This window comes from Neopsephotus bourkii, unplaced genomic scaffold (assembly GCF_033783945.1).
Source record: "Neopsephotus bourkii isolate Nb327-2 ecotype Australia unplaced genomic scaffold, CSIRO-AGI_Nbou_v1 NB_1036, whole genome shotgun sequence".
NCBI classification, from domain to species: Eukaryota; Metazoa; Chordata; class Aves; order Psittaciformes; family Psittacidae; genus Neopsephotus; species Neopsephotus bourkii.
The window spans coordinates 4,184,171-4,211,708 of NW_026901525.1; the positions used below are offsets into that span (position 1 = coordinate 4,184,171).

Below are 27,538 nucleotides of genomic sequence, written 5' to 3' on the forward strand. Positions count from 1 at the left end.
CTTGGGATACTCACTCACAGGATGCTCACCCCCGGGGTGCCCCACACCCGTGGCCGGGGCGCTGTCCCCGCTGCTGGGGGGCAGCAGAAGTCCCCGCTCCCCAGGACCCTCACGGGGAAGGGTCCCGCACCCGGTCCGGAGCTCCCACCGGGGGCACCGCTGGAGACGGGGGCGGGGGCCAGGTACGGCGGGGCGGGCCTGCCCCGCGGGGGAGGGCCCGGCGGCGGGCAGCTAAAGGCAGGTGGCCCCGGAGCGGGGCCGGGGCGCGCCGCGTTCGAAGGAGGAGCGGCGGCAGCGGGGGGGGGAATGCAGCGGGCGGCGGAGGTGCCCTGAGCGGGGCCGCGCCATGGCCGGGGCGGAGGGCGGCGGGGAACGGCGGGCGGTGCTGGCGCTGACCGCGGTGCGCACCGAGGGCACCGGGCAGCCCGGAGGGAGCCCCCCGCCCCGCCGCCGGGAGCTGCTGCCGGGGCCGCGCCCCGGGGCCGCCCCCCGCCCCGCCGGGTCCCCGCGGTGCTGCCGCCGCCGCCTCCAGAACTGCCTGTACAACGTGCTGGAGCGGCCCCGCGGGTGGGCCTTCGTCTACCACGTCTTCATGTGAGTGCCGGGGAGCGGGGAGCGGCGGGCAGCGGCGTCCCGGGACTCCCGGTCCCGGTGGGACGCGGGGTCGGGCGCTGCTGGTGCCGGTGCCCGAGGGGAGGGGAAGGGAGCGCGGGGAGCCGCGGGCAGGGGTGGCTCCGAGCGAGCCCCGCACCGGGCTCCGGCTCCCGGGCTCCACCGGAGAAGTTTCTCCGTGTTTTGGTGGCCGGGAAGCGCCGCCGGTGCCGGTTCCAGCCGCTCCTCCCGGTAACGGGGTCAGAGCGATGGGAACAGCGCGCTGCGGGATCCCGGGGGGAGGGCGAGCGGGGACCCAGTGGATCCGTGGCACCGGCTCCGTCTGCGGGGAGCTGAGCGCGTCCCGGGGGATGGGACCTGGTGTCCCCGGTGCAGCGAGCCCCTTCCCGGCGGCACCGGCGCGGAGCTGGGTCACGTCCCGCTGCCCCCTCGGCTGCTGCCGGGTTCTCTGAGCCTCAAAGGCAGAGCTGAGCGGATAGAGCCGGGTGGGAAGAGGCTCCTCGTCCTGTTGTGTACCTGGAGTGCTGGGACAGAAGTGCCAGCCCGGCACCCCCGGAGCTGTGGCCGGGTGGGACGGGGGAGCTGGGAACGGGGTGTCCTTGTCCCTGCAGCCGCTGGCTGCTGTACCTCAAGAGCTGTGCCCATTCCTGGGTCACGGCCGCTGTCAGCCCCCTGCACTTTACCATCCCTCTCCAGCCATGGAGCTTGGGATGCTCCCATCTGCTCCCTGCCCTGGCTCCCTGCAGTTTGTGGTGCTGCTCCCTGAGCAACCCGTGGGTTTTACAAGGAAGCTTCTCCAAGAGGCACAGCTCAGGGCTGAGTACTCAGCCCTTTGGGGTTGTTTGCTTTGAGAGGGATGCGGAGCTGAGCTGTCCACAGCGCACCAGGGCTGCGGGGAGGCTCCATGCTGGGGGGGGATGTTCTGGATGCTCCAGCCCAGGACTGCACCGGACACTGCCGGGACACCCCTGCAGCCATGGCGGGGGAAGCGGGTTCCCTCTGTGTGCTTGGCGTGCGCAGACCCCTGTGGCACCGTGAGCCAAGCCTGCCTCCTGCCCTCCCCTCGGAGCTGGGCCCTTACCGGCGTGCGGGAGCTCATTAGGAGGCAGCAGAGCGGCTCCTGCCGAGGTGAGCACATCGGGGTGGCAGGATGAATTAGTCACCGGCTGAGAGGGCACCTCAGCTCCCCGGGGAGCGGGAGAGGAGCCCGGGGGCCATTTGTAACGCCTGCCCTGAGCTTCCACAAGAATCCCTACGCTGCAAATCCTGCCCTCAAATGAGCTTTTCCTGCAGGGAATTAACGGTGGCAGCGAAAACCTCCCGCTGCAGGAGGGGGACCAGACTTTGGTGTAGGTGCTGGAGGAGAGATGCCCTGCTCATCTCGCAGCTGAAACTCGTGTGTCCCAGCGTCCTCCACCACTTCCTCCTCCCAACCTGTGCATGTTTTGCCCCAGGAACAGCCACATCGGACCTATCTGCTCCCATCACCGAGCCCCAGGTCCCTCCAGCGCCAGGCTGTAGGAGACGGTCATTGCTCTGTGTGGGCAAGAGGTGCCCGGTCTGCGGCAGGAGCAAAGCCTGTGGAGCACTCGGAGGATGTGGGGTTGCGTCACTCGCTGGGTTCACAGCCGGGAAGGTGACGCAGTGGGTGCAAGATGTGGGCGACTGTTCCGTGAAGCCGTTTGCTGTAGCGTGGCTCATTTCTGCCTCTCCAAAGTAGCCGTTTCCCCTGTGCGCAGCAGCGAAGGGCAGTGGAGTTCCCAGGAACTGGGGTGCCTCAGGACGTGCGCACTGGGTGCCAGGGAGAGGAGGGCGGTGTTACCCCTATGTGCGGTGAGACCGAGGCACGGGGGAGATGGAGCCCGAGCTCAGGGCCACGCTGCTCACAGCACCCATCCTTGAGCATCGTCTGAGCGCTGCCTGGCTCCATGGGGCTGTTAGGATGGAAACGTTGCTGAGGAGCAGCGCGCTTCCCTCCCCGGGGCACTTCAACGGCAGGGGCAGGGGTGAGCTGGTACCGTTTAAAGGACAAATCCAGTCTCTCTTGAATGGAGAATTGATCCCGAACAGCTTCCTGTGCCCAGCACTTGGGGCTGGGCTGATGCAGGGTGTTTTGGTGGCTTCACGGTGTCTGCAGCCCCTGAGCTGTGGTGGGCTCTGGCCTGATGGGCTCAGAGCTGCTGCTGGGGCTCTGCAGCCCCTCAGGGTCCCATGCGGGGCATTCCTGTGCGTTCCCAGCCTTTGTAGGAAGGGGATGATGTGAATGTGGGTGCCCGTGCGGGGGCCGACCCATGGCTGAGGTGTGTGGTGCTGACTGGGCAGCCCCATCCCCTCTAACCCCGTGCCGACCATGGAGGCAGACACTTGGGCTCTCACAGCTGTGCCTTGTCCTCTTGCAATCAGAGTTTCCAGCCCTGGAGCTTGCAGAGCGAATGCAGGAGCGTGACCAGTGCATTAACCTAAAGGCTTTAGAGCCAGAAGGCAAAATGGAAACTTCTTTTCCCAATCCCTTTAAGCCAAGGGAAGGGCTGTTCTCGTGCCCAGCTCCTGCTTCGTGCTGTGCATGGAGCTGTTGGGGACCCGCTGCAGGCTTCTGCCCTTGGCACAGGCAGCGCTGCCAGCCCGGCCTGGTGCTGCCCGGCAGTGGGCTGCCCCGCAGCAGGGGTTGCACTGCACAGGTTTCAGTTCAAGCTGCTCCTGCTGCACTTTGAGGCTTCTCCCTGCAGCCGGGCTCTCTGGGGCCATCTGCCACCCCCCCAGCATGGTCCCCATGGGGCTGCCTCATGGCAGCCAGGGTCTGGGAGCTGGTGTCCATGGTTATGAAACTGCTGGGTGCCCCAGAAGCGCAGCTCAGCGCTGCCCCTGTTCCTAGAGGAACGCTTTAATGAAGAGCAGTTTGACCTGGAGCGAACTGGGGAACACGGAGCTGGCAGCACCGGGAACAACCCGCAAGCCCCTGCCTGCCACCGTGACCTCACTGGGGGCCGCTGGGTTCATTTGGTGTCATTGCCTTTGTGGAAGCGTCACCCTGTACCCGGGGCAGGGAGAAGATGAGAGCACAGAGCCTGGGGGGTGCTTGTGGCACCCTTGCTCTTGCATTTGGTGCTGTGAGGTCCCCGGGTGTGTTTTGGGAGTGGAGCCCTGGGGCAGCCCTGGCACGGGTTGAGCAATGCCAGGCAGCAGCACTGGGCTCTCCTCACTCGGAGCCATGGGGATCCCAGCTGGCAGGGACAGAGGGTGCTGATGGGCGCAGGGCAGCAGTTGGCAGGTCCCCCCATGCACTGGCCAGGGACCAGGCTGCTGACAGCAGGGCTGTCCCTGAGCTTCCCGGTGCTCTGGTCCTACTGTGGTCCCGGTGAGGGCTGTGGTGTGCAGGAGGGGTCCGTTGTCCCTGCTGCAGGGAGGAGGGCTGTGGTGCTGTGCTCCCCTCATCTCGCCGCATCCCTCCATCACCACCTGGGCAGTGAGAGGGCGCTTTCCCTGCTAAGCTGGGCATTGCTGCCATGGTCACTGCCTGCATCAGCTCCATCCCAACCCTTTGCCAACCCATCCGCGGCTGTTCCGTGGCCCAGAGGGTTTGCAGGGAAATCGCTTCACGCCTTGCTCTGGGCTGTAACTTGCCACCACTGCATCTCCAGCAGGGGCTGGTGTGGTTGGTGGCCTCCTGCCATGCTGCTACTCTTGTATGGCCCAGAGAAAAGGGGTTGGGGAGGCTGTGCCCTGAACAGGGGGTCCTGCTCGCGGGGCTGGCTCTGCTCACCTTCCCGGCTTGAAACGGGAGCTGCGTCTGGGGGACACGCCAGGGGGAGGAGAAGCCGGCGCAGCACTTCCCAGCCGGCTGCGGTGCCACCAGGGCATAAAATTAAGCGACTTTGGCGCAATATGAAACTGGGCATTGATTTTTTTTTTCTTCCTTTTTCCCCCCTTTCCGCTCTTGCTGCTCCTCGGCCCGGAGCAGGAGGTGCCAGTCTGGGTACCTGAGGATGGGGGATGCCCCACTGCTGCGGGGTGCAGAGGTGATGCTCAGCAGCACACCCTGTGGATGAAGGTTGGAGTGGGGCTGAGCTAGGGCCTGCCTGACCCTGAGTGGGGCTGAGCTAGTGCCTGCCTGACCCTCTGTCTGCCTGTGGGTGCTTCTGCCCTTTGTGCAATGCACTTGGGATCTCAGCCTGCCTCTGCTCCTTGGGGCTCTTCATGTCCCTGTATCCCAAAACTCCCCGTTCCCTGCAGAGTCCCTGGGTGCTGGAGCTGGGGACAGCCCCAATTCCGCTCCCGGGGCTCAAAGCCCACCACGCACTGAAGGTCCAGCTGAGAATGTGCTGGGTTCCTTTCCCCCTCCTTAAGCCAGCTCCTTGCCAGATGATTCAAGAGCAAAACTATCTCGGCCGCTCCGTGTGAGCATCTTGGCAGCGTGCGCAGGAGCCTTGTGACCGAGCTCCCCATGGGGACAGTGAAGAGGGGCGATGGGAGTCACAGGGGGGTGCAGACTTGTGCAGTGCGAGGGCGATGGGTGATGCTGACTGCAGGCTTTGGCTCCTGCTTGCCAAAGCACAAGGATGTTGGAGCCGTTGGTTGCTGCGTGCCTTGGGATGTCGCCTGGAGCTGCTGCTGTGGGTGCTGCTGGGCTGCAGGAGGAGGTTTGCAGCCTGCTCCTCATCCCAGCCCTGCTTTTAGTCTGCATCAGGGTGCTGGAGGCACTGTCCTGCTGCACCCCTGGCTCCGGGGTGAGGAGAGCACTCGGAGCAGCACGTTCCTTCTGCCATTGACAATAACCAGGTCATGGACCCGGCTCTGAGCATGTGCTGGGGTTGGCAGTGCCGGTGCCATGGCGGTGCTGGGCTGGCTCCTGGCTCCAGCTCCGGTTTCCCTGACCGTGGGGAAGGGCTCGCTGCTTTGCTGCTGCTCTGCAGTGCGGGACGGACCCTGTGCCATGGTTACGGGCGCAAACAGGCCCGGTACACCCGGTTATTTATATCCCATGGGCAGACAGGCTGCCTGCTCCACCTCTGCCCATGGGCTGCTGCGCAGAGGGATGGGGATCTGTAAACTGTGTTTATGCAGCCGCAGACGGTGCTCGGGGAGCTGAGCCTCTGGGCTGGGGAAGCTGGAGAGCAAAGCACCATCTGCATCCTCATCCCCATCCCACTGCAGCTGGGCTGGGCCAGTGTTGGTCCAAACAGCCAGAAGAAACCTGGAGAGGGGCTTTGGACAAGGGATGTATGGGGAGGACCAGGGTTGATGGCTTTAAACTGTGAGAGAGGAGATTTAGATTAGACACTGGGAAGAAGCTCTTCCCTGTGAGGGTGCTGAGGCGCTGGCACAGGGTGCCTAGAGAAGCTGTGGCTGCCCCATCCCTGGCAGTGCTCAAGGCCAGGTTGGACACAGGGGCTTGGAGCAAGCTGCTCCAGTGGAAGGGGTCCCTGCCCGTGGCAGGGGGCTGGATCTGGATGAGCTTTAAGGTCCCTTCCAACCCAAACCAGGGGGATTCCGGGGTTCCCACAGTGGCACAGCCCGGGGGGGGGGGCACCCAGCGCTGCTGCCAGCACCGGGATGGGGCCAGGTTTGGCAGAGAAGGGAGCTGGGCCGTTGGGAGGAGGCTGCGGCTCGCTCATCCCCTGGCTGAGCCGTTTATCCTGCAGCACGTGGTGTTTTCCTTCTGCTGAGTTATCGCTGGGCTCACTGTGAGCCTCCCTGATGCTGCCTGCGCAGGACGAGAGTGAAGCGGGGTCTGGGTGGGTGCCCATTGTCACCGCTGTTCCAAGCCTGGACACCGGCTTCTTGCTGGGGCTGGGGCTGCAGCTGGGCTGCCCTGTGCCATCCCATCCCATCCCACTGCATGGGCTCTGAGCATCACGGTCCCCTCACTCACCCGGGTGCGGTGGCACAGCTTCTCCCAGGCTGCAGCCCGGGGGTGTTTGGGTGGGCACTGGGTGCTGGTTGCTGCCCCCATGCCCAGCTCTGCTCCTCGCTGGCCAGGGCTGACCCGGCCCCACTTCCCTGTGCTCAGCAGCTTTCCCAGCTCACCTGGAGCTCCATTGGCACCGCGCCGCCGGGTGGGCAGCAGCATATGGCAAAGTCCATTGTAATGAAGATTAATGGGAGGAGATTCACCCGCTCCAAGCCAGGCCCCCCATCGGGTTTTAATTATTTTGGGGAGGAATGTTCCTGCAGCCAGGCTCCGCTCCCGCTGGGGTGAGAGCAACCAGAGGGATCCCATCCCCGTGTCCCCTCCTGTATGGGACATGTGCCAGTGGGAAGGTGTCTGGATGGTCATGGGAGCCCCTCGGGGAGGGGGCTGCTGGGAGCTGGGAAGTTTAATTGGGGAGAGCTGATGCACCGGCTCAGCAACAACAGCATCTGCTCCCTGCATCCCATGGGATGCTGGCGCAGGGGAGCGGGGAGGCAGCGAGGCTGCTGCTGGCTCCTGCCCCACCATCTCTGCACCATCCCCATGTTCCCTGGTGCTGCTCCTGGGTTCTTGACCTCCCTTGGTGGGTGGGAAGCCTGGCACTGCTGGCACCGCTGCCTTCAGGCATCTGACCCTCTCCCTAAGCTGCTTACGCGCTGCCGGCAGCGGGACGGGGCGTTTGCCCAGGCTTATGAGTTAATTCCAAGCAGGTGATGTGTTCCCAGAAAGTTTCTTTCCCAGCCGGCCCCAAGGGGCCTCACATGCCTGCATCCTCCACCAAATCCTGTGGGATGCCGGGGGCCGGGTGCAAGGTGTCTGCAGCACGGCTTTACCAACCGGCCCCATTGCTCGTGGTGAGAAGTGGGGGCCTCAGCTTGGTGCTAACTGTGACCTGCTGCTCGCCAAGGCAGGGCCACCCACAGCACATCCCATGGGAGCAGCATCCCAGGTACCGAGACCCCCCCCTCCCTGCTCCTGGCTGGGGTGAGAGGGACAAATCTTTGCAGGCTGGGAGATTCCTGCCTCCTCCTCTGCCTTGTGCTTCGCTGCCCATGTAATCGCCTGCTAAGTGCCGACTGTGTGATGCTCCCTGCTGAGGTTCTGCTCAGCAGCTCTGGGGCTGCTCCTCAGACCACGGTGGCTGGGAAGCAGCAGCCGGCAGCGTGCTGGCACGGGCAGGACAGGGGCTTCATGTGCCCGCTGTGCCATTGGCTGCTGGAGGAGTTAACGCAGATCTGCTGTGCTGGAGGAAAGGGGCTCCATTAATAATTCAGAGGGAGAAGGAACTGGCTCCAGCCTCTGCCTTGCAGATGGGCAGTGCCTAGGAGAGGAGCCTCATCCTCCGCAGCGAGGGCAGGGTGGTGTTCAGGCTGCGGTACCCTCAGCCCCATCATTCCTGTAGCTCACTCATGGTGTGTTGCTCCGGTTCTCACTTCTCCGTACTCTGGATCCAGACTTTCTCCTGTTCCCTGGGGTTTCTCTTCCATCAGTCCCATCTCCAGTTTCCCCTCCTGGTGGTTCTGGGGAAAGGGACCTGCCTGTCCCCTTTAGGCTGGGGTGTGAGCTGGGTGCTACCCCCTTGTCTGGGTGTGCAGAGAGCACAGAGCATCCTCTCCTCTCCCTTGCATCAACCAGGGTCTCCACCCGCGGCGCTGGGGCAGGGATGCAGGTCAGGTCTGGTTTCACCCCTCAGCTGGTCCAGGCCCAGCTCTAAATTCCATGTCAGCAACAAGAGGAGATGGGAGCATGGTCCCAAGCAGGTGTCCCCCACACCATTGATGGGTCCCACGGGCACTGGGGAGATGGTGCTGGGTGGGCAGGGTGGATGCTCACCCGCTTGAGGACATCATGCCGGGGCCTCACCCCGTCCACCCTGGTGCTCCAGTGCCCCGTGCCCCCGGTGCCATCCCGGTGCCGGCTCTGGCAGCGGTGGCCCGTAGCACGCCGTCACGTGGCCGGTGGCACAAACCCTCCTATTTCTATTTTTAGAATCGCTGGATCAGGGGAAAAAATGTATTTTTGGAGTTTCATTTGCTTCAGCTTCGGAGTCTCTTTTCTTCCCCCCCCTTCTATTTTAAATGGGCCAAAGCCCCTTGTGCCTTAAGCCAGCTCTCAGGAATGGATCCCCTCAGTGGCAGTGATGCTGGGGGCGGTCAGGAGAAGCTCTGGTCCCTGTTCTGCAGCAGCAGCACCCTGCTGTGGTGCAGGACCCCCCTCTTTCCTCCCTGCCTTTAATTAGTGGTTGTTTTCCCTGGGCAGAGGCTGCAGCAGAGCCTGGCGCTGAGCCCTGCGGCTGCTGGAGCCTGGTCCTCCTCCTGCTGCTGCTCAGGGGTGTGCGGGTGCCACGCAAGGCTGGTCCCCATCACACTGGGGGAGTAGTGGGAGCGATGTCAGGGGGGCATCATGCACCGAGCCCATGCCCGGGGTTGCACAGGGAACAGGGGGTCCCCGCTGTGAGCAGCCTGCCCTGATGCCCCCATTGACCCGCTCTCGTTCCAGATTCCTCCTCGTCTTCAGCTGCCTGGTGCTGTCGGTCTTCTCCACCATCCAGGAGCACCAGAAACTGGCCAACGAGTGCCTCTTCATCCTGGTAAGTGGGGACCAGCGCTGTGCTCGGGGTCCTCCCCCCCACATTGTGCTCTAAAAGACAAGATCACGGACAAAACCCCTCCAACCCCTTCCCAGCCCAGATATCGCTGTTGGTCATTGGTGTTAGTGACAGGAGGAGCTGTTTCCAGCTCAGGAAGCCCCATCACCGCCACTGGTGCAGACAGGTACAAACCGCTGGAAAAGGCAGGGCAGGAGGGGCTAAAAAAGGCAACTTTCCCCCAAACTGTCACAAAGAGCTGACGCCGGAGTTCTCCCGAGTGATGGAGACTAAATTGGGAAGGTCCTTGTGACTTTCCACGAGTAAGCAGTGTGTGAGAGAGGCAGGAGGACAATGCTGACGGTGGAGGAAAAGGACCCAGCTCGGTACGAGCTTGGCACAGGCAGGAGCCGGGGCTGCTCACGCAGGCTCGGCGCCTGCGGCTCCCGTCTCGCTGCCCTGATTCCCTGGGGATGGCTTCAGGCGGGGCTGTGTCAGAGCGACACCATTCTCCCTCTTTTACACCTGCATTTCACTTTGCCCCCCCAAAGCCGAGTGCCCCCACCTCACCCCGTGTCCCTCTCCCCCCCCCCGGCAGGAGTTTGTCATGATCGTGGTGTTCGGCATGGAGTACATCATCCGCGTGTGGGCCGCCGGCTGCTGCTGCCGCTACCGCGGCTGGCGGGGACGGTTCCGCTTTGCCAGGAAGCCCTTCTGCGTGATAGGTACCGGGATGCTCGGGGTGGGAGCGCGGGAATGCGGGGAGCGGCAGCGTCGGCCCCTGCTGCGGATGGTGGGGAAACCTCTGCTTGTCCGCAGACTTCATCGTCTGCGTGGCCTCGGTGGCCGTCATCGCTGCGGGCACGCAGGGCAACATCTTCGCCACGTCGGCGCTGCGCAGCATGCGCTTCCTGCAGATCCTGCGCATGGTGCGCATGGACCGGCGCGGCGGCACCTGGAAGCTGCTGGGCTCTGTTGTCTATGCACACAGCAAGGTGAGGACATGGGGTCCCGGTGCGGCCCCCCACACACACAGCCCCCGAGCCCCTCTCACCCCCCGTGCCCCAGCAGGAGCTCATCACCGCCTGGTACATCGGATTCCTGGTGCTCATCTTCTCCTCCTTCCTCGTCTACCTGGCCGAGAAGGATGCCAATGCCGAGTTTGCCACCTACGCCGACTCACTGTGGTGGGGCACGGTAAGCTCGGCCGCCGCGGCCTCCCAGTGCCGGGAGGGGATGAGGAGGGTGGGATGGGGCTGCGGTGGGGGAGCTCCCTCCAGGCCTCTTCCTGCTCTGCCCCCGGGCAGGTCACCCTCACCACCATCGGCTACGGGGACAAGACACCGCAGACGTGGCTGGGGCGGATGCTGGCGGCTGGATTCGCCCTGCTCGGCATCTCCTTCTTTGCGCTGCCCGCCGTGAGTAGGGCAGGGAGAGGTCCCTGTGCCTCCAGCCCCACGGAAATGCGGACAAAGGGACCAAATCCACCCCTGTGGTGAGAGCGTCCCCATCTCTGCTGGCACCCACAGACCCCATCCTTCCCATCCCCAGGGGATCCTGGGCTCTGGCTTCGCCCTGAAAGTGCAGGAGCAGCATCGGCAGAAGCACTTTGAGAAGAGGAGGACTCCAGCTGCAAACCTGATCCAGGTAGCACAGGATTGAATGTCCCATCCCATCCCATCCCATCCCATCCCATTGCATCCCTTCCTGGGGATGCTCCGCTCTCCCCCCGCCCCATCTGCTCTGCCTGCCCCTGCCTGCTGCAGGCCGAACCCAAACACTAAACCCCAGAGGTGGGTCCTGGGTGCTGGGCTCTGCCTGTGGTGGCCAAGGGATGCGTGGGGCTGGCAGGGGCTCAGGAGCTCTCCTCGCTCCCTGCAGGCTGCCTGGCGCCTGTACGCGACGGACGTCAGCCGCACGTACCTGACGGCCACCTGGTGTTACTACGACAGCCTCCTGCCCGCCTTCAGGTAGGCAGCGCCCGGCCGAGGGCTGCGGGGGTCCCAGGGGGTCCCTGTGGGGCCATGGGGTGCCCCACAGCCTGGGCAGCCCCTGCCACGTGGAGCCGCTGAGGGCTCTGTGGGGCTGAGCAGCGCGGTTGGATCCTTGCTCAGCCCCGGGACACTGGAGCACAGCATCTGCTGGAGCCGGGGGCTCTCACCAGGGACCGTAGGGGCAGGACAAGGGGTGATGGGTTCGAACTGAAACAGGGGAAGTTCAGGCTGGAGATAAGGAGGAAGCTCTTCCCTGCGAGGGTGCTGAGGCGCTGGCACGGGGTGCCCAGAGAAGCTGTGGCTGCCCCATCCCTGGCAGTGCTCAAGGCCAGGTTGGAGCAAGCTGCTCCAGTGGAAGGTGTCCCTGCCCGTGGTAGGGGATGGAGCTGGAGGAGCTTTAAGGTTCCTTCAATACAAACCAAGCTGGGATTCCTTCCTTCATCCTCACCATCCCCCAGCATCCATCCCACCCATGTCCCCTCTCACCCATCCATAGCCTTCCTCCAGCACCACCATGAGGAAGAGGATGGTGCCACAGGACCTCGTGGCTGGGGTGATGGAGCTGCAGCCAGCCAGGCGCTGGCTCTGAGCCTGGCAGCAGAGTAGAGGGACGTGGGGGTCTGGCAGGGAGCCCCATGCCCTGTCCATGTCACACTCTCCCCTCTTGGGGCCCCTGGATGTTGCCACCATGGTTGGATTGAAGATACTCTGTGTGTTCCCATCACATTGAGCCCACCAGGGTCTGCTTCTGCCTGCACGTCCTGCCCCTGCCTTCACGTCCTGCCCCTGCCTTCACGTCCTGCCCCTGCCTTCACGTCCTGCCCCTGCCTTCACGTCCTGCCCCTGCCTTCACGTCCTGCCCCTGCCTTCATGTCCTGCCCCTGCTGTGTCCACGAGTTCCTTCGCAGTCACAGACGCGCTCTGTTTCGCTCCATCTGCTCAAGGACAGGCCCTCACGAGCCGCGGGCGCATCCCTCTGGTCCCACCCCAGGAGATCCGGCTTCCCCAGCACCACTGCGGGGCAATCCCAGTGCGGGCACCACGGGGGCTCCACCGGCCCCTCCCTCTGTGCCAGGGGTTGGGATAGGGCCAGCTCTAAGCTCGCCCCTCCTGGCTGCTCCAGCAGCGCCCAGACCCCCGGCTCAGGTGGAGGCGAGCACCCCTGTCCCTGCGCCATGGCACGGTGCTTGTCCTGCCTGTTCCCTGCCTGACCCATCCCTCCCCGCACCCATCCAACCCCTCTGTGGGGCTCCCAGCACCCCTGCCCCTGCTCTGTCACCCCAGGAGCCAGCAGCAGCGCTCGGAGCTGTTAAGAAGCCGTCTTTCGAAAGAAAAGTGCTGGGTTTTGCTGCTTCTCTTGCCCTGGTTTTGCTTTGGCTCGCAGGCAGCCTGGCGTTGCGCAGCCTGGGTTTGCTCAGCTCCTTTGCTTTGGAAGGTTTAATTTCTCCATGTTTTTATTTAACCCCAACCTCAGAGAACTGGTCCTTATCTTTGAGCATTTGCACCGAGTCCGCAACGGAGGATTTAGGAATTCAGAGGTGAAAAAGTTGCCGGACGGAGCCCCACCGCCTTATCACCCCTTCACCCCTGGCCAGAAAAGCGCCAGCCCCGCTGCTTGTTCAGGGGACAGGTAGGAGGGTGCAGCCCCAGCCCCGTGTTCTCCCCTCTCTGCCCTCTCTCTGCTCCTCTCTGTCCTCCTGCGGTGCCACCGCGGTGCCCGTCAGCATCAACCCAGAGCCCCGCTCCAGCCACTGCCTCCGGCGGGGCCGCGCTCGGTCCCCATGGACTCCCCCTGGGCCATGGGGAAGCCTCTTGCTCCGCTCATCTCCCCCTCGCGGCACCAGGACCCTGCGCAGGGCGGCCCAGAGGGGCTGGAAAGGGTCCTGCGAGGGCAGCGCTGTGAGCCCGTGGGGCTGGGGCTGCTGCAGAGCCAGGCGAGGGCAAACCCAGCTCCTCCCGTCCGAGGGGGGCTCCCACGCCTGCAGCAGCCGCTCCAAGCTGCCCCAGTGCCCAGGAGAACCCAGGCCAGCGTCAGGGTTAGGTGGGGAGAGGCAGCTTCGTGCCTCGGTTTCCCCTGTGACGAAGGAGCAGGGGCTATGGGAGGTGCAGTGAGGTGTGGGGCCGGGGGACCTGGAGCGCCTGCCAGACCCAAGGTGAGTATGCGTTTGTTGGGCTCAGAAGCTGGCAGGGGAGGGACTGAACCCCCCAACCGTCCCAGCCGGGAGGGGCCCAAGCCCCCATCTCCTCTGTGAGCATCACCTCTCATAACATCTCATCTTCTGTCTCTCTCCTCCCCTGCCTTGCTCACCCTTCTCCCCTCCACCCCTCCAACCCACCCCAAACCCCCTGTGCCCCCCATTCACCCCCAAGCTGGAAGGAGGAGGATGTGCAGCCTCACAAGTGCTTACGCCTCAGGTAATGTGCCAGCATCTCTCTTTGGGAGAGCCCCACTGCTGGGAAACCGGACCTTCCCCTGCGGGGCAGGCGTTCAGTGTTTATGTAGGACCTACACAAACAGCATTACTCGTGCTTCTTGCCTCCACAGCACAGGCGGGTACCGTGCTGGTGCAGCGGGTGATGTGATGCTCACCATGGCAGGCTGGGCCCCTGCACCCATGCACTGGGTCATGCCTGGAGCACTGGGGCCTGGGATGCTCCTGACCGAGGGCTAACTCTTGTTTTCTCCTATGTCTTTGCCCTGCCCCTCCAGCCCCATCCTTAGTGGCAAGAGGAGGCTCTTGCGGACGTGGGGCACGTGGAGACGGAGGTACAGCATCCTGCATGGTGCCCGTGCTGGCTGCAGGGAGCAGGGGCCAGGGCTTGAGGCAGCGGGGTCAGAGGCTGCAGGCTGATTCTTCTGCATGGCAGAGGGGTCTGTGCATGGCCTGTGCTGAGCTGCCTGTCCCCAGTGTCCCCACATCGACCCCTGCCTCAGTTTCCCCTCCCATGCAGCATGGATGAGCGCGGTCCATTGGCCATGCTGGGCTTACCATGGCCATCAGCGGGGCACTTGGACAAACTGAATCTCATTTCAGTTCCCCAGGACACATCCTTCCCATGCTCCGGCATGGATCGCATGACACCCACTGCAGGGGCTTGTGACAGCCCTGCCTGGGACCAGCTCACCAGCGACCCGCACTGGGAGTACCCTTCCTTTCCCTCTGACTTGCCCTGGGATTCCTGCCCCGGGAGATGCGGGAGGCTTCCCAAAGGCTCTGGCTTCCCCTGCTCAGGGGCTGTGCATCTGCTTGGCCTCCTTGCGTGGCTCAGGGTGTGCCTGCGGTCCTGCACCCTACATAAGGGAGCTCCAGGTGGTGGGTTTGTGTAGGTCCTCCATAAACGAAGCCTGTTTCTTCCCCCGGCTGGACCTGGGAGCAGAACTCGTGTCAGGGCAGGCAGGGGCTGCTCCGCCCGCCCGCTGGAGCAGAGCCTGAATCAGGAGGTGTAGCCAGGAGGAGGATGAGGAGGATAAAGAGGCCTGGCTGGGTGCCTCCGTGCCAGCAGGGATGGAGCAGGAGCAGCGCTGCTCCCTGCGGGACAGGGGCCGGGTGTTCTGCCGTGGCTCTGCTGTGTCCTCCCCAGCACCGTACAGCTCTGTCCCCTCCTTCCCTGTCTCTGTGTCTCCTTTCTCTGCTTTTCGGGTGTTTCAAGGAGTAACCCCAGAGCCGCTCCTTCGTGGGCACGCAGCATCGCCCGCCCCTGGCCCAGCTCACACCTTGTGCCCATCATGTGCCAGGGACTCTCCATGAGCTCGGCACGGACACCCCCATCCTCACCCCCACCGTGTGGGCACCGGGTATTCCCACAGCCGGGATCCATCCACTCCCTGCCCTGTCCCCATCCCTGTCCCCCCTCACTGACCTGCCTCCCGGCTCTTCCCACACAGCAACAGGATGGGCATCAAGGAGCGGATCCGGCTGGGCAGCTCGCAGCGAGGCAGCCGGGGCAGGCAGCACCTCGGGCCCCCCCTGCACCGCTCCCCCAGCACCGAGGACCTCCCCGAGGCTTCCAGCCCCACCAAGGTGCAGAAGAGCTGGAGCTTCAACGACCGGACGCGCTTCCGAGCATCCCTGAGGCTCAAGCCGCGGACCACAGTCGAGGGTGAGCCACGGGACGGGTGGGCTCCGGATGCTGGCGTTTCAGGGGGCACAGGGGTCTCTGCAGCCCTCGATCTCTGCTCCATCCACAGCTGACTGCCCGCTGGAGGACAGCGGCGAGGAGAAGAGCTCCCACTGCGACCTGACCTGTGAGGACATCATGCCAGCCGTGAAGACCCTCATCCGGGCCGTCAGGTGAGGCCATCCCCTCCTGTGCCCGCCGGTGCTTGTGCTGCCATTCCCATCTGGATGAGTGGATCTGTCCAGAGACCCCCGGTCCAGCCCATGGGGGTGCCCAAGCCAGGCAGGGAGCAGGGATGGATCCTGGCTCAATCCCAAAGGGGCAGTGGTCAGGACCTTGGTGTTTTGCAAGTGCTCACCCCCCCCTCTCAGCACAGAGCCCCTGGGGTTCCCCAGTGCCAGCCTGGTGTTCCTGCAGGATCCTGAAGTTCCTGGTGGCCAAAAGGAAGTTCAAGGAGACCTTGCGTCCCTACGACGTCAAGGACGTCATCGAGCAGTACTCGGCCGGTCACCTGGACATGCTGGGCAGGATCAAGAGCCTGCAGACACGGTGAGCTGCCCTCGAGGCTTGCCTGGGTCACCCATCGCTACCCGTGACCATGTCCCTGGAGCCCCTTGTGGCCTCACTCCCTCTGTTCCCACTGGGAGTGATGGGCTGTGTCCCTTCCCTCCCTGCCAGCGTGGACCAGATTGTGGGCAGGGGCACCCTCACTGTGGACAAGAAGGTGCGGGAGAAGGTGGAGAAGCCGGCGCTGGAGACGGAGCTGGTGGACGAGCTGAGCATGATGGGGCGCGTGGTCAAGGTGGAAAGACAGGTCAGGAGGGGAGCACCCTGGGAGCTCAAAACCATCTCCAGCTGGGACCCCCTTGTCCTTTCTCCATGGGGATGGACCCCCCCAGCTCTGCCCACCCTTGCAGGTACAGTCCATCGAGCACAAGCTGGACCTGCTGCTTGGGCTCTACTCCCAGTGCCTCCGCAAGGGCTCCATCAACTCCTTCAGCCTGGCCGCTGTGCAGGTGCCCCCCTGCGAGCCAGACATCACCTCCGACTACCACAGCCCCGTGGACCACGAGGACATCTCGGTCTCTGCGCAGACCCTCACCATCTCCAGGTCGGCCAGCACCAACATGGACTGAGCAGGGTGGCAGCGGATGGATCCTGCCCCGTGCAGCCGCCGGGATGGGTGCTGGGATGGCCCGCACCGCGTTACTTGAACCAAGTCTTCCTCTGTGGGAGCACGGCTGCAGTGGGGCACCCGCACCGGGACAGGCTGGGAGCCAGCGGCACCGCGCCATGGCCAGGCCACGCTGCTGGGATGCTCCTGCCCTTCCGCAGGGGGGAGACCCCCAAGCTCCCGGGACCTTGAGTTCTCCCCAGCCATGGAGGAGATGCTCCAGGCCGAGCCCCATCCAGCTCCTCATCAGGGTCCAGTCTGGTCCCCCAGAGCTGAGCCAGGGTCAGCTCCAGCTATGCAAGGCTCCATCTCCCTCCGGCTGCTGGGACGGAGCAGGGATGTTGGGGCAAGACCCACTGTGGTTTTACCTGTGTCAGGGCTGTGTCAGGCCCCCCTCAGGCTGGGTAACGGGGCTCTGCCCCCTTCACCCTCTTCTGCCTGGGTTGTTTCTCTGCTTGCAGCACTGGCTGCACCTCTAGAAGCACAGCAGAGCCTTCTGGCTGCCCGTGCATGCTCCCAGGGCAATATATATATAGATGACATATATATATATTTATGCAATAATGTCTTAATATGCAACATCCCCGGGAAGAGCAATCCATGGGGCTCATAGGCAATAAGCAAATCCCTCCACCAGCACACAGGGCTGGATTCTGCTGCCCACGGGGGCTCAGGGCTGAGCAGAGGCTGGGGAGGAGGGAGGGATGCAGCACAGGCAATGGGGACAGTGGTCCCAAAGAGCCATCTCTCCCTCTTGTATCCCAGACTCTATTCTTGCTAAGAGGATTCCTTCCCTGCCTGGTCCTGCAGTGCTCTCCATGTCCCCATCCCTTCTGTGGACTGGGAGGCACAGGTCAGGTAAGGGGGTGCTGTCCATGACTCCTGTCATGCCCTGACCCCAGAGCTGGGGCCGGTTTCCAGCCCTGCAGGATCATGGTAGTGCCAAAGTTTGCCGAGCTGGGGCAGCCGGGGGTCCCGGGGGGCTCGGTGCTGGCCATCCCCTTGCTGCCAGTGCAGCCCCCCTCTGGGCTTTGCACCATGGGATTTGCACCCCCTTCCCTAGCCCCCCTGTGCCTCTGCTCCTGCACTGGGAACCCCGAACCCTGCTCGTTTCTCTGCCTTGTCAGTGCATGCGGCCAGAGCCACCTGCAGCCTCCCCAGTGCTCCCATGCCACCCTGGCCTCCTCCTCTCACCCCGGGCGGTGGGGCAGCGGTGCTGTGGGGGGCACAAGGGGCTGGTTGGGTGTCATGGGTGGGTTGGTGTGTGGGTGCTGTGGGTGCTATGGGTGCTATGGGTGCATGCGCACGCAGCAGCTGACCGGGTGGGTTGAGCGTGGCGGGTGCCCGCAGCCCTCCCCGCGGGCCGTGACCTCACTTGATTAACCATTAACGGATTGGTTTCATTAAAGCCTGGAGCAGAGGCCGTCGCCGCCCGCGTCTCTGTCCCGGCTCCCCCGGGAGGTGGCACTCCAGCCCCGCCACCGAGCACCGCGGCCACGGACCCTCCGTCCGGCCACCACCATGACCCCCCCCGCCCCGGGCTCGCCTTGAGTCCCCCGACATGGGAACGGGGCCCCGACTCCGGCTCGATCCCCACATCCACGGCGCTGCGTGCCCTGGCTGCAGGCGCGATGCCGCCGCAGAGGGGCCGGTGCCCTGCGGTTGGACCCCCTGGGAGGGTCGCTGTGTCCCATCTGCCTCTTCAGAAGTGTCGCAGTCTGTCCCCAGGCGGGGATGGTGCCTCCACAGGACCACGCCGGGGGTGGGGGGTGCAGCCCCCTTATCCAGGACACCACAACCCCTCAAGGGACCACAAAGCCTTCACCCCATCCCTGTGCGCTGGCGGTCGTGGGGACAATGTGAACCCCAGCCTGCAAGTGTCGGGGTTCGGGGTGGCCCCTTCCCGCACCGCCCTGCCCCAGCGCTGGCCGGGGAGGAAGCCGGGGCCGGCCGCAGGTCGGTCCTGCCTTTCCTGGATGCTTCTTGCCAACAGCCTCAGCGCTGGCTCGGAGCACTGCAGGGGCCAGCGCCTCCCTGCCCTGGCCCCACTGCCCCCAGCGCTGCCCCAGCCTGCTGGGATGGGGGCTTTGGGGTCACTCTGGTCCCCTGGCCCCTCTGGGTGATCCCTGGGGATCCTTGACGCTGCGCACCCCCTGCTCACGCTGCTTTGAAGCAGAGGCTTTGAAGGGCGAGCCAGGATGCAGCAGGAAAGCCCCGTGTGAGCAAACTGCCCGGCTCCCCGGCCGGATCGGTGGCTTTCCAGGGTGGGTTTGGAGGGATCGTGCACGGGGTTGTGCATCGTGGGGTGCTCACCCTGCGCTGTGCAATGGTGCGGCTCCGCGCGTCCCTGCTGCTCCGTGGGGCATCCAGGACCAACCCAGCTGGCTCTGGGCTCTTTCCACATCTCCATGCAGTGGTGGGACCGGCTCTCCTGCGGGGCGCAGGCAGCAGCGGTGAGGGCAGGACGGGCACGGTGCCAACCCACAGCTCCTTGCTCTGCTTCCCGCAGCCACGTGGGCCCAAGGTGCCCCAGCTGGACTTTGCCCTCGTCCACCTTGGCTGCCCCACGTGTGCCAGAGGCTGGCACTTCCCGGAGCAGGGCCGCGCAGCGGGGGAGATGTTGGCATCAGGGAAGGCAGCAAACCGTGACCCCGCAGTGCTGCATCGCTGTGTCCCACCAGGAGCCACACTTGGCATGCGGAGCACGGCGCAGGAAGCGAGGGGGGTCACAAGCACTTGGACTGCTGCTGCTCTCGCCGCCGCTCACGAGCCCTTATCTGCTGTGGGGGAATGGGGACTGCAACGGGAAGGGGCCATCTCTGCTGGCAGCACCCCACGGCATCCTCAGCCACCGCCAGGGAGCTGCCTGGCAGCAGCACAAGGACCCGGAGCAGACGCTGGGGATGTCCTTTTAGCCAGTGGCTCTGCTTTGTCCCCTGAGGGTCTTGGGGAATTTGTGACTCACTGAATTCCTGGCAGTCCAGTCATGGAGACAGCCGGACTCCGGGCTGGACCCAGTTCCTTCCTGAGGCGCTCCACAGCCCTCGAGCTCAAGCTCCAGCCCAAGGCCACACTTCCAGGAAAAGCCCTTTTGAGAACAACAGCTGAGGAGCTGGGCAGGGGTCTCTGCATGGGGCTCTTGCAGGACCCTTGTCTGGGCACTCAGAGCGCCCTGGGGACCCTGGCAGCTCTCATGCCCAGTGAGATGCGGTGCTCCCTGTACATGGGGTCTTGGGGTGCAAGCACACCCTGATGAGTCCTAGCATCCTCCCCGCAGGCTGCAGATGGGAACCAGGAGGATCCCCTCGGCAGAGCTGGGAGATGCTCCTTGTGGAGCAGAGACAAGGCAAGAGCCACGGGGCGGGCAGCTGAAGCCCTGCAGTGAGCGCTGGTGCTGCAGGGGACACCAGAACCTGTGGGGTGGCCATGACCCCCATTCCCAGGTCCTCAGCACCTGGACACGGGGCTGAATCCAAGAGACACCGACTCCGTGCCCTGGGCGGCAGTGGGGTGTCCCTGCGTCTGCATCCCTCCCTGTGTCGCATCCACCTGCCCGCCTGCAGCTGGGCTGCTGGGAGGGGGGAGACATGAACCCCCCCTACCCTCGCTCCCCTGCATGTCCCGGGCAGCGGAGGGACCCCGCTGGGTGCCAGGGCTGAGCTGCGGGACCCCCCCAGTGTGTGAGGGCGCGGGGCTGGGAGCAGGACCCGGGGAGCCCCGGTCCGCAGGGCAGGAGGTGCCGCTGGGTACCACGGCCGGGGGTGGGGGGGGGTTCGGGGCCGCGCTTCTCGCTCCCGCTCGCCCCGACCGGAGCCCCGGGCCCGACCCTCGCCTCGCCCCGCCCGGGGAGGGGCAGCGCGGCCCGGCCGATGGCGGCTGCCCCGGCGCCTCCCCGCTCCCCCCGGCCGGGGCGCGGTTATAAGGAGCGGCGGGGCCGGGGCACGCGCTCGGCGGCGGCGGCGCGGGAGCGGCAGGTACGGAACGGGACGGGACGGGACGGAACGGGACGGGGCTGGGTGGTCCCAACGCCCTCGGGGACTGGGGTTAGGGCTGGGACCGGTGCCCTCCTCCCCCCCCGGGTGCCCAGGGGAGCCCCTTCCCGCTGGATTTTGCTTTTGGAGCGGAGGGGGTTAAGGGGTGTGGGAGGGCTCAGGGCCCCCCGAGAGGGCACCGGCGGGGAGCGGTGTTTTGGATGCCCAGAGCCACTTCGGTCTCACGGGGAGTTAATAAACGCGAACCGTGGAGCGTCCCGGGGGAGAGCAGGGCTGCGAAGAGGTGGGCAGCGCTCTGGGGTGGGTGACTCAGCAGGATGGGGCTGGTGTCGGTGCGGAGCTGCCCTGCGTGCTCACTGCCCTCCCTCCGCAGGGCTGCAGCTTGGGGACACTCTTGGCACCATGCGGGCCCTGCTCTGCCTCTGGCTGCTGGCCCAGGCGTCCCGGGCTTCCCGGGTGCGCACCCGCCGGGAGCTGGCCCCCGGTCTCTACGAGCACGGGGTCTATGATGCCGGGGGGTCCTACTGCCAGCGGGGGGACGTGTGCTGCCACGGCCGCGACGACGCCTGCACCGTGCCCTACCACGACACCCTCTGCTACTGCGACCTCTTCTGCAACAGAACAGTGTCCGACTGCTGCCCCGACTTCTGGGAGTACTGCCTGGGCATCCCGCCCCCCTTCCCCAAAGCTCCAGGTGAGGCAGCCCCTGGTCCAGCCGGGCAGGGGGCTGTGTGTGACAGGGCCACAGCCCTGGGGTGTCTCTTGTGCTGTGTGATGCTGTGGGGGTCATGCATGTGGCTGGATATGGAAACCCGTGTCCCTGTCCCCGCTGCAGGGTTGCTCTGGACCTACGGGGTGGGCTCCCAGAGATGGGTCTGGGAGCAGCCCGTGGCCCCACAGCACATCCCCCCTGCCTCCCCAGCGGCAGGGCTGTGGGGGTCAGAGGGGGACGGGGGGACACATCCCCGGTCATGTCTGGGGCAGGCGGATGCTGGCCCTGGCTTAACCCCTCCAGCAGCTGGATGGGGGCGGGAGGGGGGCACGGGCAGCCCCCCCGTGCAGGACAAGGCTTTCTAAGAAGTCCCTGCAGAGCAGAGCCAGCTCCCGGGCACAACTGGCCCCTTTATCCCTGTCCCGCCAGGCTGTGCTCAGCAGCCCCATCGTTAACCCTCCCATTGCCAAGCCACCCCTGCGCCGTGGGGCACGAGCTGGTCCCCATCACACCTCTGGAGGTGCCGAGATGCACCCAGGAACCTGCCTGGCTCTAAAGACCTCATTTGTTTTCCCCTCGGTATTTATCTCCTGGAGCCGTGGGGGTGCTGGTGCCAAGTGCTCACCGGGGCTCCCCCTTTTCCCATCCAGGCTGTGCCCGCGCTGGCCGCAGTTATCCCACCGGAGCCACGTACCGGGAGAACTGCAACCTGTGGTGAGTGCCCCGGTGCTGCCGGTGCCGCGGCACCGCTGCCTGCCCTCAGGAAGGGCGTCGGGGGGCCCTGAGCTGGGTGGCGGGCGCCGGTGCCAAGTGCTTTGCTCCAGCATATTCCAAGCAGAGAGCCCGGGGCCTTGCGCCGCTCCCATGTTCCAGTGCTCGGCCTGGTGGAGCGTGGCCGGGCCGGCTGCGGGCTGCCGGGGCTTTTCTGGCCGCGCAGGTCCGAGCCCGGCTTGCCCAAGCCTGACGGGACGTGCCTGCGCGGCCAGAGCCCGGCGCCGGTGCAGCCATCGCACCCGTGCTGCGTGCCAGGAGCTCGCTGTCTGCGTTATCCAGAGCGTGGGGTTTATCCGGGAATGGTATTAATGGCATCCTGGAGGTGGGGGAGAGGGGAAGCGGCGGGGAGCAGCCCCAGCGGCTGCCTCGCAGCGATGCAGCAGATAAGGGGAATGAAAGGCTCCGTGTGGGGCATGTGTGAGGGCACGAGCACGTGTGTGTGCATGTGTGGGCAGGCGTGCGCGCCGCAGCTGCAGGTGAAAAGCCAGCCCGACCCCTCCATGGAGCTCTGGTGCTGCCTGGGGTTTCTCCAGGACCATGGGGCAGAGAGCTGTGGGGCTGGAGGACGTCCCAAAGCCGCGGTGAAGGTGGAGGTCCCCCGGCTGTGCACTGGGGAAGCATCCCTGCATCCCATCCTCACCAGCGCTGCCCTGGGGGGCTGAGGCTCTGCTCCCAGATCCTTCCCCCGCACTTGGCACGTGGAGAGCAGCAATTCCAGGAGTGCTTCAGCCCAGACCTTATCCCTGCCTGGCTCCTGTGGGATCTAGGGGCTGACAAGGGGGCAGTGTGAAGCCGCGGGAGGTGCTGTGGGCACCCAGCTGGCTGCACCCCGAGGTGCTCCCATGGAGGGAACCAGCAGGCACAGGGTCACCAGAGTGGAGCCGGGGATGGGACGGGATGGGATGGGATGGGGTGAATGGAATGGGATGGGATGGGACGGGATGGGGTGAATGGGATGCAGGTGCCGTGGGTGGGATCAGGGCTCGGCTGCCGGGACACGGCCTCGGAGGGCTCCTTAAAAGGGAAGAGCATGGCGGGGCCGCGGGAGCGTGCCAGGCATTGCTTCCGTGCGGGGGGAGCGCGGCCCCGGCCCCCGCACCCGGCATGGGCACCCCCCCCCCCGCCGCGGGGCTCCCCATGGGGCACAAGCAGCTCCCCCGGGGGGTATCTCCAGCCCCGAACCCCCGCCCCCCCCCCCCCGCTGGTGTCCAAGTGGCTGCAGCCCTGGCTGCTTTACAGCGCGCTCTGTCCCATGCTCCCGCTGCCCTCTGGGGCGGTCCCCAGGGCCTCGCCAAGGGCTGTCCCTGGCCCAGCTTCACCCCATCCCGTGGTGCTGAGCCTCGGCGTGACCCCCAAACCGCCGCTGGCTGCCAGCGAGAGCTGAAAGTGCCTGGTTTGGGAGCTCCAACACCCATTCAGCCCCCCCCCCCGTCACCCCAAGGGCATCGTCCCTCCCCGTCTGACTGTACCCTCTGGTGCCATCCCCTCTGCAGCACCTGCAGCCCCGGCGGGCAGTGGCAGTGTGAGGACCACGCATGCCTGATGGACGGGGAGCTGATTGACGCCATCAACAGGGGCAATTATGGGTAAGGACCAGGCACAGGAGGGTGAGGAGGGGCTGCCCCCCCCTCAGTGCTTCTCGGGGCACCCCTGAGCCATGTCCCATCCTCCCTGCAGCTGGAGAGCCACCAACTACAGCCAGTTCTGGGGCATGACCCTGGAGGATGGGATCCGGCACCGCTTGGGCACCTTCCGGCCCTCTCCCACCGTCATGAACATGAACGAGATGCAGGTGAGTCCCCGTGGGTGCCCAGGAAGCGGAGGCACGGCAGGGTTTGGGCAGAGATTCAGCATCCCCCTGCCCTGTGTGTCCCCACTGTGTCCCCTGCCCTGGGAAGGGGCTGTGCCGGGTGGGTGCCGCAGGCGGCCCTTGTGTTTGGAGACAGCAGCTCAGCACATTCCCCCTGACAATCCCTGTGCTGCCAGTGTTGTTTTTTCCCCTTCTCCTCCGTACTGGGTTCCCATCGGAAAGCCAGCCCCATAGTGCTGAGTCAGCAGAACCGGCTGCGCCAGCGCCCTGCGAGTGGGGTGCCTCTGGCTGCATCCGACCCCAGCTCCCGTTCGAGGCGGGCAGCGTGCGGGGGCCGTGGGTGCTGGTGGGGAGCAGGCACCGCGCATGCCCCGAGCCAAGGCCTTGAGGTTTAATTTTAGAGGCGCTTCCTGTGCTGGGATACGCCGGGGCCGTGGCCGCGTCCTCCCCATGGGCGGAAAGGCTGGGCCTGAGTCAACGGCCGGAGGCCACAATGAGGGGCTCAGGACACCCAGTGCCGTGCACTTGTTGGTGCATGACCAGACACTTGGTGATGGTGTCCCATAAGGAGCTGCTGGGGCTGGAGAACCCAAGTTTAGGGAAAGTTCTCCCCTGGAACACCAAAATCCCAGTCATATTTGGCTGGGTCTCTGAGTATCCACATCCCAAGGGGTCCTGCAGTGGGTCACAGGGATGCTGATGCTGGCTGGGGACCCTGGGAGCGAGTCCTGGGATGCTGGGAGGAGGAGGAACAGAGGGGAGGGTCCCTGTGTGGTGAGAACTCCTCCACTCTGGCTCCCATAGATGAACATGGACTCCAACGAGGTGCTGCCTCGCCACTTCGATGCAGCTGCAAAGTGGCCTGGGATGATCCATGAGCCCCTGGACCAGGGCAACTGCGCCGGTTCCTGGGCCTTCTCCACGGCGGGTGAGATGGGGTGGGATGGGGCGGTCGGTGGGGACGGAGCCCTGCTGTGGGGCTGTGGGCAGGGCAGGAGCCGGGGGAGCAGCTGAACCTCCCTGACCCCTGCTCACTCCCAGCCGTCGCCTCGGACCGCATCTCCATCCACTCCATGGGACACATGACCCCCGCCCTGTCACCCCAAAACCTCCTGTCCTGCGACACCCGCAACCAGCGGGGCTGCAGCGGGGGGCGGCTGGATGGCGCCTGGTGGTACCTGCGCAGGCGGGGGTGAGTGGGGATGGGATGGGGCAGGGCGATGGGATGGGATAAGGAGCTTCAAGGCTCTGGTTACCTGCGGAGAGCACAGGGCTGCTCCGTGCGCATCCTGCCCCTGGTACCAGCAGGGAGCACGGTGCCCAGGTGGGATGGAGAGCAGCGTTCGGGGATGCGGATGGAGCCGGGTGGTTCATCCCCTCCTTGTGCTTGTCCCTGTGCCCAGGGTGGTGACGGATGAGTGCTACCCCTTCACCAGCCAGGAGAGCAGCCCTGCCGCGCAGCCCTGCATGATGCACAGCCGCTCCACGGGCCGGGGCAAGCGGCAGGCGACCACTCGCTGCCCCAACCCGCAGACCCACGCCAACGAGATCTACCAGTCCACCCCTGCCTACCGCCTCTCCTCCAGCGTGAGTGCCCCAGAGCGGGAAGGGGCTCGGCCCAGGGTCGTTTCCTTGGGAAAGCCAAGGCTGGAAATGAAGCTGGGAAAATCCCACTGAGGAGCCCCTGGGGAAGCTGCTCCTCCACCAGCACCTCCAGAGCACCCACCCGTGGGCTCCTGTGCTGGGCTGCACCCCCAGAGCGTGATCCTGCCCCTCTGATGCGTGAAGGGGAGACCCCCCCTGCAGCCCTGATCCAGCTCTGGGGCAGCAGCACAAGAGGGACCTGGAGCTGCTGGAGCGAGGCCAGAGGAGGCCATGGGGATGCTGCGAGGGCTGGAGCAGCTCTGCTCTGGAGCCAGGCTGAGAGAGCTGGGCTGGGGCAGCCTGGAGAAGAGAAGGCTCCTGAAGGGGAGACCTTAGAGCAGCTCCAGTGCCTAAAGGGGCTGCAGGAAACCTGGAGAGGGGCTTGGGACAAGGGCCTGTAGGGACAGGCCAAGGGGAATGGCTTGAACCTGCCCGAGGGGAGACTGAGCTGAGCTCTTAGGCAGAAGCTCTTCCCTGTGAGGGTGCTGAGGCGCTGGCACAGGGTGCCCAGAGAAGCTGTGGCTGCCCCATCCCTGGCAGTGCTCAAGGCCAGGTTGGACACAGGGGCTTGGAGCAAGCTGCTCCAGTGGAAGGGGTCCCTGCCCATGGCAGGGGTTGGAGCTGGAGGAGCTTTAAGGTCCCTTCAACCCAAACCATTCCATGATTCTCTGATCCCCATGGGGTGGGAAGGGCAGTGCCGGGGTCCTGGCCTTGGCACCATCCCAGCTCTGTGCTTGCAGGAGAAGGAGATCATGAAGGAGCTGCTGGAGAACGGTCCTGTGCAAGGTAAGGGGCCGTGTGCCCCAGGGCTGGTGCCGCAGTGGCTGGGGGGTGACGGGGGTGGTGAGCCACCCAGCTCGGGGCCGGGACCCCCCCTCAGCTCCTCCCCTGCTCAGTGCTACCCCTGCTCCTGCTCCTGTCTCGCTGCCGCAGCAGCGCTTGGTGCTTCTTAACCCCAGGGGTTTATTCTCTGCCCTGGCACCTGGGCTTGGTTTATTTCATGGCTTCAATCCTCCTCCGAGCCCGGCCCCATTCCGGGGGTCCGGCCCCTGCCCTCCCTCCTGCCGGGTACCCCCCGTGTCCCTGCTGCCTGCATCCTCTCTCCTGAGGCGCTTGGAGCCCTCCCGCAGGACCGGTCCCCAACCCTCCCCTCCCCGCAGCCATCCTGGAGGTGCACGAGGATTTCTTCACGTACAAGAGCGGGATCTATCGGCACACGCCGGTGGCCGAGGGGAAGGGCCCGAAGCACCAGCGGCACGGGACCCACTCCGTTAAAATCACCGGGTAGGTGGGGGGGGCCGGGGGTGTCCCCTTGCTCCGGGCAGGGAGAGGAAGCGGGAGGGGAAGGAGGGTGCAGGGTGCGACGGGGGCCACCAGCGCCAGCAGTGTGCAGTGCTCAGCCCCTGCAGAGGGAGGGGGGTTGGAGGGGCAGATTGCAGCAGCTTCCTTCCTGCTCCCCATGGCTGAATGCACCTGCCTGTGTTCTATACCTTGTGCGGGCCCGCAGGGAGGTGCCGAGGCCGGGAAGGGAGTGGGGTGAGCACAGCACCCCGCTATCATGGTGCTGGGTGGGGTGATGGCCGCAGTATGGGGCGCATGGGGAGGATCCCCTTTCACCGCCCTCCTCTCCTCCTGCAGGTGGGGAGAAGAGCAGCTTCCCGATGGCCAGACCCAGAAATACTGGGTGAGTGCTTGTGGGTGCCACGAGTGTGCTGGGGCTCAGCCATTGGGGCGGGGGGGGGCTGCAGGAGCTGGGCTCCTGCTCCTTGGGGTCTGGCTGAGCCGTGTCCCCCCCGCAGACCGCAGCCAACTCCTGGGGCACAGCGTGGGGAGAGGGCGGCCACTTCCGCATCGCCCGCGGCGTCAACGAGTGCGAGGTGGAGACCTTCGTGGTGGGGGTGTGGGGCCGGGTCAGCGTGGAGGACATGCCCCACAAGTGAGCCCCAGCCCCACCATGGCCCAGCACCGCAGCCCCTCCATCGCCTCCTGGGGACCCCCCCCAGTACCGCGGGGCAGGGGGCTGGGATCGGCCCCTGGGTCCTCGCTGTGCTGACGCAGCGGCTGGGTGCAGTGGGGCATGCACGGGGCATGCGGCTGGGGGTGCCGCAGGGGCTGCTCCTGCATCCCGTGGGATTTACCCACTAATCCCCCCCGCCCTGGGCTCCGCTGGGCTTTGGTGGCGGTTGGGGGCCCTTCAAAGGTGGCTTCATCC

At 65.4% G+C, this 27,538-nt stretch overlaps 2 protein-coding genes across 3 annotated transcripts; both read left to right on the forward strand.

Annotated features, from left to right (window-relative positions):
- The first annotated feature begins 346 nt into the window (after positions 1 to 346).
- On the forward strand, positions 347 to 17,669 carry KCNQ4 (potassium voltage-gated channel subfamily Q member 4). The gene is made up of 14 exons (XM_061360832.1): positions 347 to 594; positions 9,020 to 9,110; positions 9,706 to 9,832; positions 9,927 to 10,102; positions 10,179 to 10,304; positions 10,388 to 10,525; positions 10,659 to 10,754; positions 10,989 to 11,077; positions 12,576 to 12,731; positions 14,988 to 15,202; positions 15,291 to 15,393; positions 15,638 to 15,769; positions 15,899 to 16,034; positions 16,138 to 17,669. Exons 1-14 carry the CDS (start codon positions 347 to 349, stop codon positions 16,354 to 16,356), a joined length of 2,052 nt encoding a protein of 683 aa, XP_061216816.1. The 3' UTR covers positions 16,357 to 17,669.
- TINAGL1 (tubulointerstitial nephritis antigen like 1) lies at positions 9,873 to 27,266 on the forward strand. Of its 2 annotated transcripts, none has more exons than XM_061360851.1 (6): positions 9,873 to 9,880; positions 20,760 to 21,080; positions 21,749 to 21,812; positions 23,366 to 23,458; positions 23,550 to 23,664; positions 25,086 to 25,248. In XM_061360851.1, the coding sequence occupies exons 2-6, from the start codon at positions 20,789 to 20,791 to the stop codon at positions 25,098 to 25,100; spliced, it is 579 nt and encodes a 192-aa protein (XP_061216835.1). In that variant the 5' UTR covers positions 9,873 to 9,880; positions 20,760 to 20,788; the 3' UTR covers positions 25,101 to 25,248. The 2 variants fall into 2 exon arrangements, with proteins under 2 accessions (XP_061216835.1, XP_061216836.1); XM_061360852.1 differs by lacking the exons at positions 9,873 to 9,880; positions 20,760 to 21,080; positions 21,749 to 21,812; positions 23,366 to 23,458 and adding exons at positions 26,067 to 26,112; positions 26,487 to 26,610; positions 26,965 to 27,010; positions 27,126 to 27,266 and having other exon boundaries at positions 25,086 to 25,269.
- The last annotated feature ends 272 nt before the right edge of the window (positions 27,267 to 27,538 follow it).